The sequence below is a fragment of the Gouania willdenowi genome, chromosome 19, assembly GCF_900634775.1.
Source record: "Gouania willdenowi chromosome 19, fGouWil2.1, whole genome shotgun sequence".
In the NCBI taxonomy this organism is placed as follows: Eukaryota; Metazoa; Chordata; class Actinopteri; order Blenniiformes; family Gobiesocidae; genus Gouania; species Gouania willdenowi.
The window spans coordinates 6,181,839-6,198,793 of NC_041062.1; the positions used below are offsets into that span (position 1 = coordinate 6,181,839).

A 16,955-nucleotide genomic window follows, 5' to 3' on the forward strand; every position below is an offset into this window, starting at 1 on the left:
GGTACCAGAACTCATGTCACTAATTGTTCAACCAGAAAAATATTAGCTGTAACTAATAAAATGTTCACTAATTCTTTAGAAAAATAGATTAAAACATTATTGTTTACTTGAAAGATTTCAATAAATTTGTAATAATAAATATTGTTTATATCATAGTTTATATATATATATATTTTTTAAAGTTAAACGATTAAAACATTTATTTATAAAAACATCATTTGACAAACTTTTTGATTACACATGTATTTTTATTAATATGTTTACATTATTCAAGTAGAAGGAATAATAAATGTATAAAACATTGTTAATAAAATAATGAATAATTAATATTTGAAGAGAAATAAATAAAAAAGAAAGAACCTTGAATAAGTATGGGGCGCCGATTGTAAAGTTGCGCATGCTAAAATAACTTTTTGCTACATTTAGCAACAAACCACATTTAAAAAAACGTATGTGAATTTTAACTTTTGACCAGATTTACAGAAATATTTGTGAAATTTGAGATTTTTTTTCTCATGAAAATATGTCAATGTTAAATCCAAATGTTCCATTTACATATAAATATTAAATCTAAATCTAAACGTTAAATATAAATGTTACAATTACATATAAATGTTGAATCTATATCTAAACGTTAAATATAAATGTCACATTTGCATATAAATGTTGAATCTAAATCTAAATGTTAAATATAAATCTAAACGTTAAATATAAATGAAGAAATCCTAAAGAGTAAAACCTGCTGCTTTAAAAACATTGCTAGTCCATACATGACGTTTTACTAAGATGATCTGAAATAATCTACATGTTTGTTTACACACAGCTTTTCTCGTTCCTGTCCCCGGCTGTGCTCTCTAAGTGTGTTTGTATTCATGTCTGACACTTACACATGCTGTGGCCATGCAGGTGCCCCAGTCTGTGTAGGTTTCCACTGTGATGTTGGTTAATGCCGTTCTGATCAAAGGGCACAAAAGCTGCCAGAGCCTGTTCACCTGAGCCCCGCCCACACACACACACACACACACAGACGTCAGTGGAAGTTTCTTACATTATTATTGGTGTGTTTTTTTTTTTTTTTTAATAGCCTGAGTCTACACTCACCTTGCTGAAACTCCATAGTTTGCTTCCTCTGATCAGTCCTGTGGTGATCTCACACACACAGCGCTGGGAGCTCTCGTGGGGGTCACTGGCGAGCTGCTCCAGGTGAGGCCATAGCAATGGAAGGAACATGTCGCCATAGTTACGAAACAGGCCCTGTCAATCAAAGGTGGAGGTTTCTGTCACGGCGGGAATGCAGACATTTTTTCACCAGATTAGTTATTTGTTGTTCCACTGCTGAGATCGATGGAGGCTGAGTTGTAAATGTCATGCTAACGTACTACTCATATTAAGTCTGACATCAAAATGAGTATGTAGTGCGTTTACATTGGACAGTATGGAAACATTGATTATGCGAGAAATACCTGGATGTATACTATATGGGGACATTTTTGGAGTATGCACGGTGGGTACACTAGTCATACTCAAAAACCAAACCATGATACATGGTGTAAAGTTGTCCTGGGGCCGGCTTCAAGCTAAAAACCAAACATCTATTTTTCAAAACAAAAGCATCGAATTCATTTCATTTCATTTGTTAGTTTCTTTGTGTACAAGGAAACTCCAACAGAGTAAAACAAATAGAGATGTTCAAAATAATATATACGCTTATACACTTATAATTGCCAAATTATGTTTGCTCAAAAAGGAGTTGGAAGACTTATTTAATCCCACCCCCATTTATTAATTATACAATTTTCCCCATATTGCTTCCATCTGTTTGGAGTTCTAGAAATACACAATAAACTCTTATTGTCTTCCATTAGTCTTTTCAATGCTTTTGTAAATAGGGCTCTTGTTTTAAAAGTAACCAGAAGTTTTGTCAGTAGCAAAATGGAGGGTCTCCGAAGTATCGCAATGACGTGTTTTCGTAAGTTTTATGGCTCAAATGAGCACATGTTGATATTCTACTTGGTCACTTTCTCGCCTAAAATGTTTTCAGAACTTCTTTCAAAGTTGGAGAATCAATGGAGATTTTTTGCTTTATCTTGGGAAACTTGGAAGTATACTTTGGTGGGAATGCCCATCATCCTAATCATACACAGTAGACAGTATATACTCATTGAGTTTGTAGTGCGTAGTATAAAGTGTGCCATTTCAAACACAGCCAGAGTCAGACGCAGCAAGTGGTACCACTTGCTCATAAACACTTTGTCAGATCGTTTATGAGTTGAAGGTTCAAACTTCACCTTGAAGAGACAGAAGCGTCGAGGGTTGAAACTGTCTTTTCCTTTCCGCTCCTCCAGAGACAGATACTGGATCAGCTGGTCGATGAACTCGGCATCCGAGAAATACTCAAAGATGATCTTTTCACTCTAATCGACACAATAACACACAGTGGATGTACGTTTAGTAACGATGAAGCATCAGCTAGAGCAGGGGTGTCAAACAAATAAGGAGCAATTTGATTTCAACAGGGCCACAGATTTTATGCTGGAAATTAGTCATTTTAACATTATTTGGCCCTAGTTTGCACTTCTAATTATACATTAAATACAAAATATGTAAGAAAACGACAATATCCAAGCAAAGAGTTATAGATATCAGTCCCAACAGCATCTTCAATTTGAATTTTCTAGATTTTGTAACCAATTTCTATGTAATTAAGGGAAATATTATGTAATTTTGTAAGAATTTTGAGGTTCTTTTCTGTTTAATATTAAAAAATCACTCCCATCATTGCGATATAAGCACTGGGAAAACTGTGAACCCCTGCAAATATAGTTCAGTTTCATTATACTATTATTCATGTTTTCTACCTTCTCCTGCGGGCTGAATTGGATGCTCCAAAGGGCCCTATTTGGCCCTCGGACCATGAATTTGACACGTGACCTAGAGCTTGTGTGTGTGTTCTGTCTACCTCGCTCATCTCGTCGTATGGCAGGTCATCTTCTGGCTTTTCAGAAGTTGCATAGATCATCATTTCCCTGAAAAAGGAGTGGAAGACAAAGAGATGACTGCTGTGATTTATAGATAACCACACACAGGATGAATGTGGATAGACACACACTGTCTTCAAATGAGCAGCGAGGATAAATGAATGATTATAAAGTCAGTTAGTCAGCAAGGCAAGGCACACACATAGAGAGCCAGCCAGCCAAGCCTGCACCTATACATCAAATCTTCTATCTGGGCCAGCCAGGAAGTTGTTCAGTCAGCCTTATCTGGGCCAGGCCGTGACAGGAAGTCACTTTAACAGCCTGCTAGTTATCTCCTCTCCCTGATCATTCGTCCAACACTGAAGCCAGACATGAACTCCAAACCAATCATCAAATCAACAGAGCAATGAAGTCAATCAGCTGTTCGGCTTCCTTTAAGCCACTGGTTTTCAACCAAATTTGAGGTTGCATGACACCAGATGCCTTCAAGAAACTAATTATATATATTTTTAAACAATTTTAGCATATTTTTGCTTATTTTTACCATTTTTCTGCAACTACACCAAACTTGCCATATTTTAACCTATTTTTCTTGCCATATTTTTGCTCCGTTTTGCTACATGACTCCATTTCTACCACTTCTCCATGAAATTTCAATGCCTTTTCTGCAGATTGTTTTCCACTTTCAAGACATTTTCGGCGCTTATAAACACTTTCCATCACTTTTCCCACTTAATGTTGATCCCTTATTGTCACTTTAACCTCTTTTCACCATATTTCATGCTTATTTTTGTCCTTTTAACCACATTCACGATTTGTCTTTCGCATTATTTGCCAGTTTAAACCAATTGTTCCTACTTTTTAAATCACATTACCCCAACCCCCCATTTCTGCCACTTTTAAGCCAATATTGACACTTTGAAGCATTTTTACCACCTTTTCTCTCTGTTTTTGGCCAATTTCTGTGCTTTTCACCATCATCTTTGAGATAACTATATACTATGGTGTATATACATATTGATACACATCCTGGATAACAGTGGCTTTTATTATTCAGATGAATAAATAAATGTTGCTGATTTTATGGATGGGCTCCAAAAAGCTCCCCTTTATTCCCCCTTATAGATGGACCTGTCTCCACATGACTGTTCTTCAATGTTCATGTCTGTGTTCAACCACCTTCAGGTACAGTGCGGGGTCCCCAGTCTCTGGCATCTTTATTTTGGGGGTTGCATGTTCTGAACCCCTGCTCTAAGCCTCCCAGTTTAAACCAACTCAAACAGTTGGTGTGTTTACCTGGGCCAGCAGTAATAGCCCCAGTGCGACTTCTCCACAAAGTGCTGAGAGTTCCACTGCTCTTCAGTCAGAGGCAGATTGTTGCTGTCGTATTGCAGCCAGCGATTCCCTTTTCTATCACCAACACACAACTCCCCGAGATCCTCAACCCCACCTACAAATACAGCACAACAGCAGTGTCACAGTGTGTCATTTAGTCTTGATGATGAGCTCGAATTATGGACAAAAAAGTAGGAAAATCAGTTAATCAATCTTCAAGTAAAAGCGAATACAGATATATTTGAAGAGTTCTGTTGCAAAAGCAGATTAACTCTGTTTCTGAACAGTTTTTACATAATTTAGTTTAGGTGATTTGAGTCAAATCCAAGTTTAGTGGCTTTCAAGAGGTGATATCCTCCTTTGTCTTTGACTCATATTACCTGAACTTTCTGAAAATGTATATAAAAATAACAAAATAACCATTTCTGCAAAACTTACCAAGTAAAAAAGGTATTAAAAAAACATTATAAAAACTAAATAGAAACAGAAAAACACATTTTCATACATATATATATAAAAAAAAACACAATTTTTCTTAAATTTGATCTATTTTTCTGAGTGTTGTTATTTATTACTAACATTTTCCCTTCGTCTTAATAATAACTTCCCCCCCAATATCAATTTTTAAAATCAAATAAATTGAATATGTAAAACTGACAAAACAAAATGTTTTTAAATATTACATAAAACAAGCACAAAATACAAAAATGTTAAAAATACATAGCAAAATTTATTTTAAGCTATTTTTTGTGATTTAAAAAAACACGAAAACCTTGATGTTAAGTTATTTGAAAGACCACATTTTTAAAAGAAAACAATTTTATCTGAACGATAAATGAAAACACTGTTTTGAATGCGTGCATAAACTCACTGATATCTGAAGGCTTGATGGCGACTTTTGTGCTTGGTTTTTTCAGCTGCTTCAGGACACCAGCCACAGCTGAGATTGCAACCTAAACATTTACAGGAAAGCATCGAACAAAATACGAAACAGCGTAATTATCGCGGGGACGTTTAAGGGAACGGAGTTTGGGAACAATGAGTTCACCATGTGTGAGATTGAGACTAAATGATAGATATAATCTGACACACAGAACGCTACAGACCTTGCGTATGCTGATGGAGTCGTGGGTGAGGCTCTGTGTGAAGTAGAGGACGGCGTCGGGGGGCAGTGGGTGGTCTTCTCTGAGCAGGAGAGACAACAGGTCTGTGGCCATATGTTCAAACTTCCATGGCCTGGAACACAGGAAGTAGCGCAACACGATGATGATTCTGGCAGTGAAACTGATTAAATAACGACACTGTTAAGGAGAAGAAGAAGAATGTGACAATATTGAATAGACCTACAGGTCTCCGTCTTCAAGGCAGTCCAGGAGGTCATTGACAAGTTTCTCATATTTTCTGCAGAAACGACAAACTGTGATTAGTTATATGCAAAAATAATACTTAAGACATTTTTTAACACTTTACTTGAAGTTTTATACATAAAGGCTGATATTACGCTGTCATTATTAGGACATGACACCTGTCATTAGCATGAATAAGGTGTCATGAAGGCTGTTATTATATGATGTTCATTACCCAAACCCAGGGATGGGCTATTTTATCACAGAGGGGGACACAAACATGTGATTGTATCTGATCCGAGGGCCACATGATTAATATTCATGTCAATAATTAAAATAAAGGCAGTGGCTATCCGTACGGTTGCCGTAACAATATACCGACATTCTATCCGTACGCAGCGCCCCTCATTGACCAGTTTAGGTCACGTGACTAAGACTAAGACTTTTCTGTCAGTTATATGTTGTTGTTTTTTGTGTTTTTGTAGACATTGTGTTTGTTTAAATGTGTTTGTGTCATTTTGTGTGTTTTCTGAATTTTTTGTGTTTTTGTGTACTTTGTGTATTATGTGGGGCTTCATTTTCCTTCCAACTTCTTGAATTATAATTTTTGGGTATTTTCTTTAGGGGCTGCAAAAAATTAGACTGAGGGCCACAAGTGGGCATGTTGCCCGTGTCTGTCCTGTCCTAACCTTAATCCTAACCCCACTAGATCCCGCCACCTACCCCAAAAAATGCCAACATAGCTCCAAAGGTGTCATAATTTAGCGAACGACACTTAATGACAGTCTTCATGACTTCCTTATTCATGCTAATGACAGCGTAATGTCAGCCTTATGTATAAAACTTTAAAGCGTTACCAACATTTTTAACCAATGAAAACATACCGCGCAGCAACAACATTTCTGATTCGCTGACGCTGAATCCCCTCCTTTATCTCCTCTATTGTTGCAACCTCTGAGCTCAGTTTGGTCTTGCCGGATTGTGCAATTTGATTGGCTATCTCCACACAGTTTTCTGACACCTGCAGGTTAAAATACACACAGTGAATAATAAGCGGCACCTGAACCGTTAATGTGATACGTTGCATCATGAGTCACATGACCCTTGGCCTTCGCTCACAGTGAAATAGATCCCAATGGTGTCCCACTGGCGATGAATCCTATCGATGACTTCATCGAGCAGTCGACCTATCGACGGTTTTTCGAGGGTCATGGATGACGACAGACCACAGCGGACCAAAGCGGGCCACACCGCCCCAACGCTGTCCCAGTCCCTGGCGTTGGCCAGGCTAACGCTGCTGTGTGCTCCCAGTAGGCAGTACAGAGCGCCCTGGGCAGCACAAACACACATCAAAGCATCTTTAATGTGCACCGTAATAAGCCTGGTTACAGTCGATGGGGGGATTTCTGAAGCATGAATGTAAAAAAAAAAAAAAAAAAAACACATTTCAAAAGCTCATGTGAGCACATCAGAGAAACGTGACATTTTGCTGGAATTTAAAGGAGTTCATTGATGCACCCTGAGCCAGTAAATGTCATGGAAAGGCTTGTGTTTCCACCGTTGCTTTTATATTTCAACTACTATTTCACAGAAAATATATTTATTTGGGGCGACAGACACTGTACAATCTTAGATTTGTGACTTCTGACTTTATAATATTTAAAATCAATGTATGACTTTTAAAAATCATTTCTGGAATCAGGTTTCTTATACAGTTCATATTCATCACAATTTCCTTCTTAACCAATAATGTTTCCTGTTAGCTCCAGCAAGTTCATTTTGTCTGAATAAATGAAACCTTAATCATATTTTACAAAAATCACTCGCTGGAATTATTTCTCGGAAGTCGAGGACACATCAAAGCAATCAGCAGACGCCTCTGAGGAAGACTGGCAGTTGACAGTCGAAACATGTCAGGAGATCAAAGTAAATTTCCTGAAAAAAAATACGTTTCCTGTTCTTTGGTAGTGTTGGTTGCTCTCTGAAGTCAAGTCTGCAGACACATTGTACAGCATGGATGCTAAATATGTACGTCGTAACCTGGTAGTTAATTTAGATTATGAATCAAATAAGTAAATCATTTTCAAAACAGATTGCATGTCATAAAATAGTTGCAATAAAGAAAAAGTACACAGATGCTGAATGAAGAGAATGATAAAATCCTGACTCTACCTGGTCTAAGAACTGAGCATGTGCAATAAGGGTTGTCTTCCAGCAAGTTCATCATTTTGTAATCTTTTTTAATAATATGTTAAGGTTTTATTTATTCAGACAACTTTTTTTTCAGGAAATTCACTTTGATCTCCTGACATGTTTCGACTGTCAACTGCCAGTCTTCCTCGGACGAGTCTGCTGATCGCCTTGATCTGTCCAAAGCATGGACACAATTTATTCCACGTGTCAAACTCAAGGCCCGGGGGCCAAATCCGGCCCTTTGGAGCATCCAATTTGGCCCACAGGAGAATGTACAAACAACAGAAAACATGAATCATTGTGTAAATGAAACTCAGCAATATTTGCAGGGGCTCACAGTTTTCACAGTGCTTATATTGCATGATTTCAGTCATTTTTAATGCCAAACAGATATTCCAATAGGAATTGGTCACAAAATCTAAGAAATTTAAAGGAAACATCCTGTTGGGACTGATATCTGTCACTTATTGCTTGGATATTATTGGTTTCTTACTGTATTTTATTTATACGTAGAAAACCAAACTCGGGCACAATAGTGTTAAAATGACTTGCTTGAAGCTTGAAGCGTTCCTAATTTTTATGAGATGATAGTTGCTGTTGTACAGCATAAATAAAAGCAACATAGTATCAATGAGGGCAGCTCAGCACCCTGGTCCTCTTTGACTATGCTAACCACTGAAAGAATAATAATATTATTAATTAGTACTTTGTTGCCACTAAGTAGCATTTTGTGGCAACAAATTAGTAAAATTAAGTTGTTTTTTTTTTTATTCATGTTGTGTCTGGGGTTCCGTAAGAAGCTGCTCCAAAGTCTTGTTTTGATAAAGATTATCACCACGTGTGACGTTTCAGGCCTAGCCCTTCATTTATATATGATAGAATCCGATATCTGACTTCCTTAGCGTGCGATGCTCATGTTACCTTAAACTGCTGCTGTGTGCAGGCCGTGTGTTGTGGTGAAAGCAGGTGGACGATACGAGGGATCAGGTCTCTGTAGGAGAAGCAATAGGTTCCCATCGCACTCATCAGCACCGTCTGTGCTCGGCTACGAACCTGCGAGTGCAAACGTAAATAATAATAAGTTAAATATTTTTTTTAAAAAAAGTATCTTTGATGTGCCTGCGTGATTAAATGTGTAAAATGTGTTACCTGGCTGTAAGTGCTTGTTGAAAGTAACAGCAGGTCACAGAGAAGCTCCTGGTGAATGACTTTATATTCACTGCCCTCAACCACAAGCTTCCTCATCTGTCCCAACAAGAAAAACACACATCTAACTTAGTCGTCACTATCTATGAGCTGATGTGATGTACTTTCTCATTTGATGTGAGACAGACCTCGTGCTGCAGCAAAACGCGGTCGATGAGCAACGCTCGGATGTGCTGCTTTTTCCCATGAAGCTACGGAAAGGGAAACCAATTCAGATCAGTCTGTGAGCGGCTCATTGGAAGTGGCAGCTGGGTGCACTTTACCAGCTCACCCTGTTTTCCATGGACTTCTTGACAAGAGTGAAGCTCTTCCAGCGCGAGTCGAACTCTTTCTTGTGAGTGCCTCGAAAAAACAGGAGGTCACTGATGATCTGTAGTCAGACAAAAGGCGCCATGAGACCAAACGATGGGACAAAAAAAACAAAGATATAGCCTTCTGTGCATGAATAATAGAAAGATCACCTTAATGATGACAAACAGTGACTTTGTATCATCCTCTGATTGTTCTAAGATGTGATCTGCTTTGAAGAAACGGGGTGTAAATAACAACGTTCACTGCATTCACGTATTAAAGTGAAAGGGAGAAGTTTGGAAGTTTAAATTTTCACTCACGTAGCAGCAGTCTCATTGTTTGGCAGATGGACTCTCTGTAGTTCTCTCGTGAATCATCTGGAAGGGATAACACACACACACGCACACGCAGGAGTGTGTATGGACACGGAATACAAAGATCAACCACTGAAACTGGGAGAAATTCCACTCGTGTGTGTGTGTTATCACAGTTTTTCTATTTTCTTACCATAGCTAACACCTATGTGCAGCTTGATCTCCCCTAGATTCACCATGGAGTGCACCCTGGAAGGAAGCATTACGTGACAAGCCTGCATTAACGTACATGTGTGTGTATGTGTGTGCGCGCTCGTGTGTGTGTGTGTGTGTGTGTGTGTGTGTGCAGCTGCAGGTCTTACAAGTCGGGTACGTGTAATCCATTTAAAGGGGGCAGTAGGCTTCCAGCTCCGAGTAGACAGTGTTGCACAATGGCCAGACTCTGCAACAACTCCTCTCTGTGATTTAGACACGAACATGTTGTTTTTACATAATATACAGTATGTGTGGTGATAAAATGGTTTCTGGTATTATTTCAAAGACTTTTTTGTCTTGATTTTTTTTAAATCTTTTTTTATTTATTCTGAATCTTTTTTTTATGTCTTGATTTTTCTTGGTTAAAAAAAAAAAGTTAAGACCAAAAAACAAGAAAGAGATTAAGACATAATAATAATAATAATAATAATAATAATAATAATAATAATAATCAAGACAAAATAGATAACCATGTGATTTTTAAAAAGTCTTCTACAATTAACCAAAAACTCTTAAACTTTTTATTTATTTATTTATTTATTTAAAAAAAAATTTCTGTTAAAAAAAGTTAAGACCAAAAAACAAAACCAAAAACAGACAAGAAAGATAACTGTATGATTTAAAAAAAAAAAAAAAAAAAAGCTGTTCTACATTTCTGATTTTCTTTTTGGGTTTTTTCATTTTTTCAGTGGCCCTAATCCTCTTCCGTACATTTTCAAACAGCTGTTGGTGCAGTATACAGTTCAGCTTATGCTCACCAATAAGCCGACAAAAGCTCTACATTTATTATTCTAAATTAGGTTGGAAAACAGTGGGAATAAAACCTCCTCACCTGCTCATTGGCAACTCTCCAGTAACGTGGTCCTTGATTCGCTGCAGCTCAGGGCGCAGGAGGCGGGACAACACCTGGAAAACAAAGGCCTCCTCCTGCCGGCTCGGCACATGCCAACAAACACCCAAAGCTGCCACGTCTCCGGCTCTACCCCAGTCCTGGAGAGAGCAAAACAACTTTTACTCAATCCTTTTAGTGATAAACAAAAACATTCTGTAAATATCTGGAATCAAACCATCAACTCTTGTGATTACCAGTTATTATGGTCATTTAACTGCTTTACTTTGATGATTTCACCTCAATTACTGACTTACCAAAGTGTGCTGCTGTTAATTATTGTACTGTACCAAATTTTAAAGCAAGGATTTAAATCAAAACAGGAGCCCTATTTACAAAAGCGTTAAAAAAACTAATGAAAGACAAGAAGAGATGCTTTTATTTTGAAAAGTGGATGATTGAATACACAAGACATACCCAGATATATACTATATGGCAACATTTTTTAAGTATGCACAATGGGCACACTAGTCATACTCAACCACCCCATGATGCATAGCGTGTGGAACGTAAAATCGTGCTGGGACCGGTGTCACGGTCTGAGTTTACCTCGTACTGAGATCGATTATGAGCATGCCCACTACCGGAAAATTAATTTTTGCTAGTTCCGCAGTGAGTTTTGCTACTTCCGCCGTGCTGAGATTGAAAATTCAATTTCAAAGCTAATGTTATTTGACGAGTGCTGAATGGCTCCTTTTCTAAGGGGAAAATGTACAAATGCTCAATATACGAGGCAGGAGAGGTTCCAACGACACAAAGAAAGGATAGACAGGTTAATTATAATATACATTGCAATAAATAACAGTTAACCTAATAATAAGTTGTTGTATTCGTATAAATCTGATCATGAAATTCATATTTTTTTTTATCATTGGTCGATTTTTTTATGGATGATTGACTGATGTGATGTTTTAATCATTTTTTAAAATCAGTACAGTAATCTCTGTGCATGGCTATTCCAGCACGGGTACATGCTACATATGTAGCAGTCACGTACTGAGATTGGAAGAGAATCACAGTACGGAGGTAAAGTCAGACCGTGACACCGGCTTCAAGTTTAAAATCAAACATCCCCTTTTTCAAAATAAAAGCCTCTCTTCTTGTCTTCCATTAGTTTTTTTAACGCTTTTGTAAATAAGGCTCATGTTTTGAATGTAATCGGTAGTTTTGTCAGCAGCACAATGGAGGGTCTACGGAAATCTCTGAAATGTCGACATGAAATGCGTATCCGTGAGTTTTATGGATGAAATGAGCACATGTTGATATTCTACTTGGTCATTTTCTCATTAAAAATGGAGAATTAACAGAGATATTTAGCCTCAGTGTGCTTCAGGTTTTTGCTGTAGGTTTGAAATGCATCTTGGGAAACTTGGAAGTATACTTCAGTGGGAATGCTCATCATCCTCAGCCTATGACTATGACCCCATATAGAATATATCTGGGTATTTCTCGCACACTCATTCTTTTTCTACTATCTAATGTGAACGCACTACATACAAATGTGATCTGAATTCACAAGCTTCTAAGCAGGAGATTTCTGGTTTAGTTAAATGTATAGTTCCCATCAGACCTCTGAGGGTGTGTTTTAGCAGCAGATCCTTTAAGTTCTGTAAGTGAGAACTGGTGGATCAGACTAGTTTATCCCACAGGTACTGGTTCTTGATTGGATGCAGAACTGAGGCATTTGTAGGCCAAGTCCACACTTCATATTCTTATTTGCATTTTTTTTTCTGAAATATTTACAGCGTGCCCCCTACAAGGAATTCTGTTTTCATTAAAGAAAAGATCAGCTCTAAGGACGACATATATCCACATCCAGGCTGTCTGGAACACTTCATCAGAGAACAGATGCTGTGATTAGGAGATCATTCCGTGTGTGTGTGTGTGTGTGTGTGTGTGTGTGTGTGTTTACCCTTATAGGGAGGTCACTGTCGAAGCCTGCTGAGGTGCTGCGGTACTCTGTGGGGTAGATGAGGGACAGAGAACGCAGTGTGTGTTTCAGCAGACTACAGGCGTGTGTGTAGGCCTGTTTACAGCGCAGACACACACACACACACAATATCCGCTCCAGGTCCTTCTGATATTTCAACAGCTGCTCGCCATCCACGCGTGTTACCTAAACCAGCACACACACACACACACACAGAGGAGATTTAGGTGTGTATTAAACTGATGTTCTCCACTAAATCTCATTATCTGGCTCACACTCGCATGTTTAGCTTCCAGAAGTAATAAAACAAGCCACAAATGGATGTCAATATGTTCTGGTTAATGACCAAGCTCTTTGATATTTATGACTACACACACATAAGACACAGCATAACACGTTTTTATAGGAAATGCACTACATCACATTAGATCACATAGTTTCTCTGACCTCAGAGAGAAGCTGCAGATTCCACAGCAGCTCTTTATCAGGCCCCTCCTCACTCTGCAGCTCCTCGTCTACACAGAGGAAACCAGGCACTCAATCAATTATTGAATCAGTTAAATGTTCACCTGATGACACATTTTAACAAATAATATCAGTCGGAAAACTTTCAATGGGCTCCTGTAGGAGTTTAACCATTACAAGCTGAAGAACTAAAGAAAGCTTATTTGATGCCATATATGTGCAACTCTCATTACTTAAAAGTTAAAGTATAATACCACCATTGGCTATATATACTTATATTATATTCATATATGTATGATTTTTGTTCATTATTAAATTATACTATTGTTACTTTAGTGTCTTTTTTAGCTGGGAGGGGGTGTTTTTATTTATTTATTTTTTCCATTTATTATTGTTTTTTTTTAAAACGTTGGGGCCTATTATTGGGGCATCTTTAACACCCTTCTTTCTGTCCTCAACATTTTATTTATTTGGTTTATTTAACAATGACAGTGTAGATTACTATTACAGGAAACATACAATATATACAGTATAGAAATCTTTTTTTTTAAAAAACAGTCTGAGTCTGATTTGTTTTGGTGTTTTTTTGTTACATTTCTACATATTTTCAAAATAAAACAATACCAAAATATACTAAAACATTTCAAACTTTTCAGTTTGAAATGTTTAATGCCCAATTTATTTATTTTTCCATTTAAGATGTCGTACAGTTCCTAACATTCCATCTCCAAAGTCCTCCTAGTCTTAACCACAAAGATGAGAAGCTCTATTTTTTTCTGCTTGACCTTGAGAGACCTTGAACGCCTTAGCTACAAATATCAGTAATCTATAGTGGACCGACATACTCCGTGAATCAACAAAGTAATACTGACTCTTGGTTAGATGGAGGATGACGCTGCAGCAATGAGGGACGAACAGACGGAGAGACTCAGTGGGATGACACTGCAAACGGACACACACACACACACACATTCAGAAGCCAAATCCAAAACAAGCAGGCACAACATCAGACGATGCAAATCGAGATGAAAACAGTAAAATATTCTGTAAGAAAACTGATGAAAAGAAACTGTAATGAGTGTAAATAATGTTTGAATTTAAGGAAGCACTAACCAATGCATGTACGGTGTATATGGTTAAATTAAGAAAATATAAAGCTGCTGGAGACGATATTTTTTTACAAGATAAAAGCATGGAGTAGGTCTCATGGATCATTAAATCAAAGGGAAAAAAAAGACGTTTATTTTTTACAGTGATTGACTTGAAACCATATTAGTTCTAGTTTGTTCCCGGTATTCCCTATGATATCACCTCACAACACGAGACATTAAATTTGTGACGTGTCAGCCGTAAAATAAACATCTGTCATTGTTTAGCCACAACTTTCAGTCCATGAAAACACCAGGAATGTGTTGGGAAGTCACTATTCGGGGGCAAACACAAGAAATCACAGTAAGAATCAATGTGCACCACTTTTTCGACAACGTACTCCAAATAACGCTTTACAGTGGAGATCAAAACAAACTTTCAAGCAGCAATTTTAATCTTTCGAGCAAATATTCTTGGATGAATCCATCTGTGAGGCCTATACTATGTCTTTATCTGATGAAAAACTATCGTCTCTAGCAGCTTTAAGGCAGACAGAGTTTTAAACTGTTCATTTTTCAGGATCTACTGCAGTATTACTTGATATTTAGGAAGTTTTCTGCGTACCTTTGCTGCTGCTCTGCACATCTCGGCCACCATCCTGCCTGACACACACGTCTCAAAGATGTTTGAGGTGGAAAAATTAAAGACTTTCTGTAGCGCGACCTGAAACGTGTAAAGAAAAGAATTCAGAATTCATTTATTTTTGACTGAAGTGCGTGGGCCATTTGTGAAATGACGGAATCACCCAAATATGACCTTATTTTAACCCGAAACCCAGACACGCTATTTTACAATTTTGAGGGGCTGGCATGTCCACAAGATAGAATGTGTAGCAGATATTTTGTATATTCTGACAGAGTAGGTGAAGCTGTATTATTATACCAAATTTCAGTTTCCTATGTGATGTAGTTCCTGAGATATTAGAAGCTGAAAATGGAAGAAAAGTAAGGACGAGCAAAAATCGACACATACCCCCCCCCCCTCACTAAATTGGCCGTATCTCAAAAAGTATTCATCTGATCAAACTAAAAATTTACAGTAATAATCACAAAATTAACAGAAGTGCGTGGGCCATTTGTGAAATGACACAGAATGACCAAAATATGACTAGTTTCACCTTATTTTAACTGTGTTTCAGTATTCATGTGACTTTTAAAGGGACATTAAAGAGGTTTCTCAGGGTAAGTGACAAAGAAACCCACTAAAATGATTTAAAAGTTCTGGGGCGTACGTGTTTATCTACCTTGTATATTTCCATGGAGCACTGTGTTAATATGGTGCAGACGGTGGACGACAGGCCCAGCTCTACCAAACTCTCTAAATGAGTCTGCGTATCAGTCTCTGTGTCGTCCCTGGTCTGTTCCAGGGTGCTGCTGTCTATCAGAGCAAAACATCTGCACAAGAGCACGGGGACACACACAGAGACGCGTTTAAAACACTCGTGAGTGATGAAAATGTCAACAGAGTTATGAGGGAAAACAAGGTGCATATCAAACAGATTCACACTATTTGCATTCAGACGGTGACGACAAGAGGTTTACTAAAAAGTGTGAATGGATCATTTATTCCTATACCTGTCCAGGAACTGCAGCACAAAGTCCTCAAACTCAGCCGTAGCAAAACACAGATCTTTGTCTATCTGCAAAGAAGAAGAAGATATCAGTGTAAATAAACAATGAGAGTAGGTGTAAAACATCACTATTGTTGTATTCCACCAGGTCACAGACTCGTGTTCTCTTTGTTGTAGATCCAAACTAATTATCCATGTGAAATAATGGAGAAATTGTTGGAAAAATTGGTACGAGTGAATGTTAAGAATTGCCAGGTTACTGTAATAAGCCAACGGAAAAAAAAAAAATATATATATATATATTTTTTTTTTTTTTTTTTTGACTAAATATTACAACTGATACAACCATAGTCTATGGTTGATAAATACCAATTATAATTTCATCTGCATTCATGTATTTGTTTGTTTGTCCCTAACCCTAACCTTAACAGGATTACGTCAAAAGTGCTAAACAAAGTTTTAACCAAAGATGGGTCAAAAATTTTGAATTCTCTATGTCTCGTAATTGACGTAAATTTAAAAATTCTTCTCTCGATTTGTAATTGAACAATATTAATTTCTTTCTTTGCAGTGAAATAAATGCATTTATTTTATTGTATATTTGTGACCCTCCCTAAGGAAGGGTAGGAATCAGTATGGATCGATCTTTATGAAATTTGACTCAGTTATGTCAGGTTTGTTTCTCATTTACCCTCAATTAAGTTCCATACAGATCTGATTTGTGTCGCGCATTTTATGGCGACTTTTCGGGCAGAAAAATAGGGGTTCCCAATCTATGTTTTCTCTGTCTCCAGCGGCAGGTGCTCACAGTTTCCCCGTTGCGTTTATCGCATGACTGGAGTCATTTTGAATGTGGAACTGTTAAAAAAAAAAACTAAAAATTCGTACAAAATCCTTAAATTTTCCTCAAATTATTACATTACATTTCCCTTTATGAAATCCAAATTAGTCACAAAATCTAAGAAATGTAAAATGTAGATCCTGTTGGGATTGATATCTGTCACTTATTGCTTGGATATTGTTGGTTTATTACA

General features: G+C 37.5%; 1 protein-coding gene across 1 annotated transcript in view; it reads right to left on the reverse strand.

Moving 5' to 3' along the window:
- The window catches only part of psme4b (proteasome activator subunit 4b), a 53,449-nt gene that overhangs the window by 8,632 nt on the left and 27,862 nt on the right, over nucleotides 1-16,955 (reverse strand). Inside the window, exons 14-38 of the mRNA XM_028475500.1 lie at nucleotides 15,926-15,990; nucleotides 15,595-15,745; nucleotides 14,916-15,014; nucleotides 14,075-14,144; nucleotides 13,185-13,252; nucleotides 12,720-12,923; nucleotides 10,751-10,908; nucleotides 10,026-10,121; nucleotides 9,857-9,912; nucleotides 9,670-9,726; nucleotides 9,520-9,575; nucleotides 9,330-9,428; nucleotides 9,187-9,249; nucleotides 9,002-9,097; nucleotides 8,774-8,905; nucleotides 6,779-6,988; nucleotides 6,544-6,680; nucleotides 5,661-5,714; nucleotides 5,420-5,549; nucleotides 5,185-5,266; nucleotides 4,275-4,428; nucleotides 2,960-3,026; nucleotides 2,289-2,414; nucleotides 1,102-1,254; nucleotides 888-992 (exon numbers count right to left, since the gene is read on the reverse strand). Of these exons, the coding sequence (XP_028331301.1) occupies nucleotides 888-992; nucleotides 1,102-1,254; nucleotides 2,289-2,414; nucleotides 2,960-3,026; nucleotides 4,275-4,428; nucleotides 5,185-5,266; nucleotides 5,420-5,549; nucleotides 5,661-5,714; nucleotides 6,544-6,680; nucleotides 6,779-6,988; nucleotides 8,774-8,905; nucleotides 9,002-9,097; nucleotides 9,187-9,249; nucleotides 9,330-9,428; nucleotides 9,520-9,575; nucleotides 9,670-9,726; nucleotides 9,857-9,912; nucleotides 10,026-10,121; nucleotides 10,751-10,908; nucleotides 12,720-12,923; nucleotides 13,185-13,252; nucleotides 14,075-14,144; nucleotides 14,916-15,014; nucleotides 15,595-15,745; nucleotides 15,926-15,990 (2,688 nt within the window). The remainder of the gene's footprint in view (nucleotides 1-887; nucleotides 993-1,101; nucleotides 1,255-2,288; nucleotides 2,415-2,959; nucleotides 3,027-4,274; nucleotides 4,429-5,184; nucleotides 5,267-5,419; nucleotides 5,550-5,660; nucleotides 5,715-6,543; nucleotides 6,681-6,778; nucleotides 6,989-8,773; nucleotides 8,906-9,001; nucleotides 9,098-9,186; nucleotides 9,250-9,329; nucleotides 9,429-9,519; nucleotides 9,576-9,669; nucleotides 9,727-9,856; nucleotides 9,913-10,025; nucleotides 10,122-10,750; nucleotides 10,909-12,719; nucleotides 12,924-13,184; nucleotides 13,253-14,074; nucleotides 14,145-14,915; nucleotides 15,015-15,594; nucleotides 15,746-15,925; nucleotides 15,991-16,955) is intronic.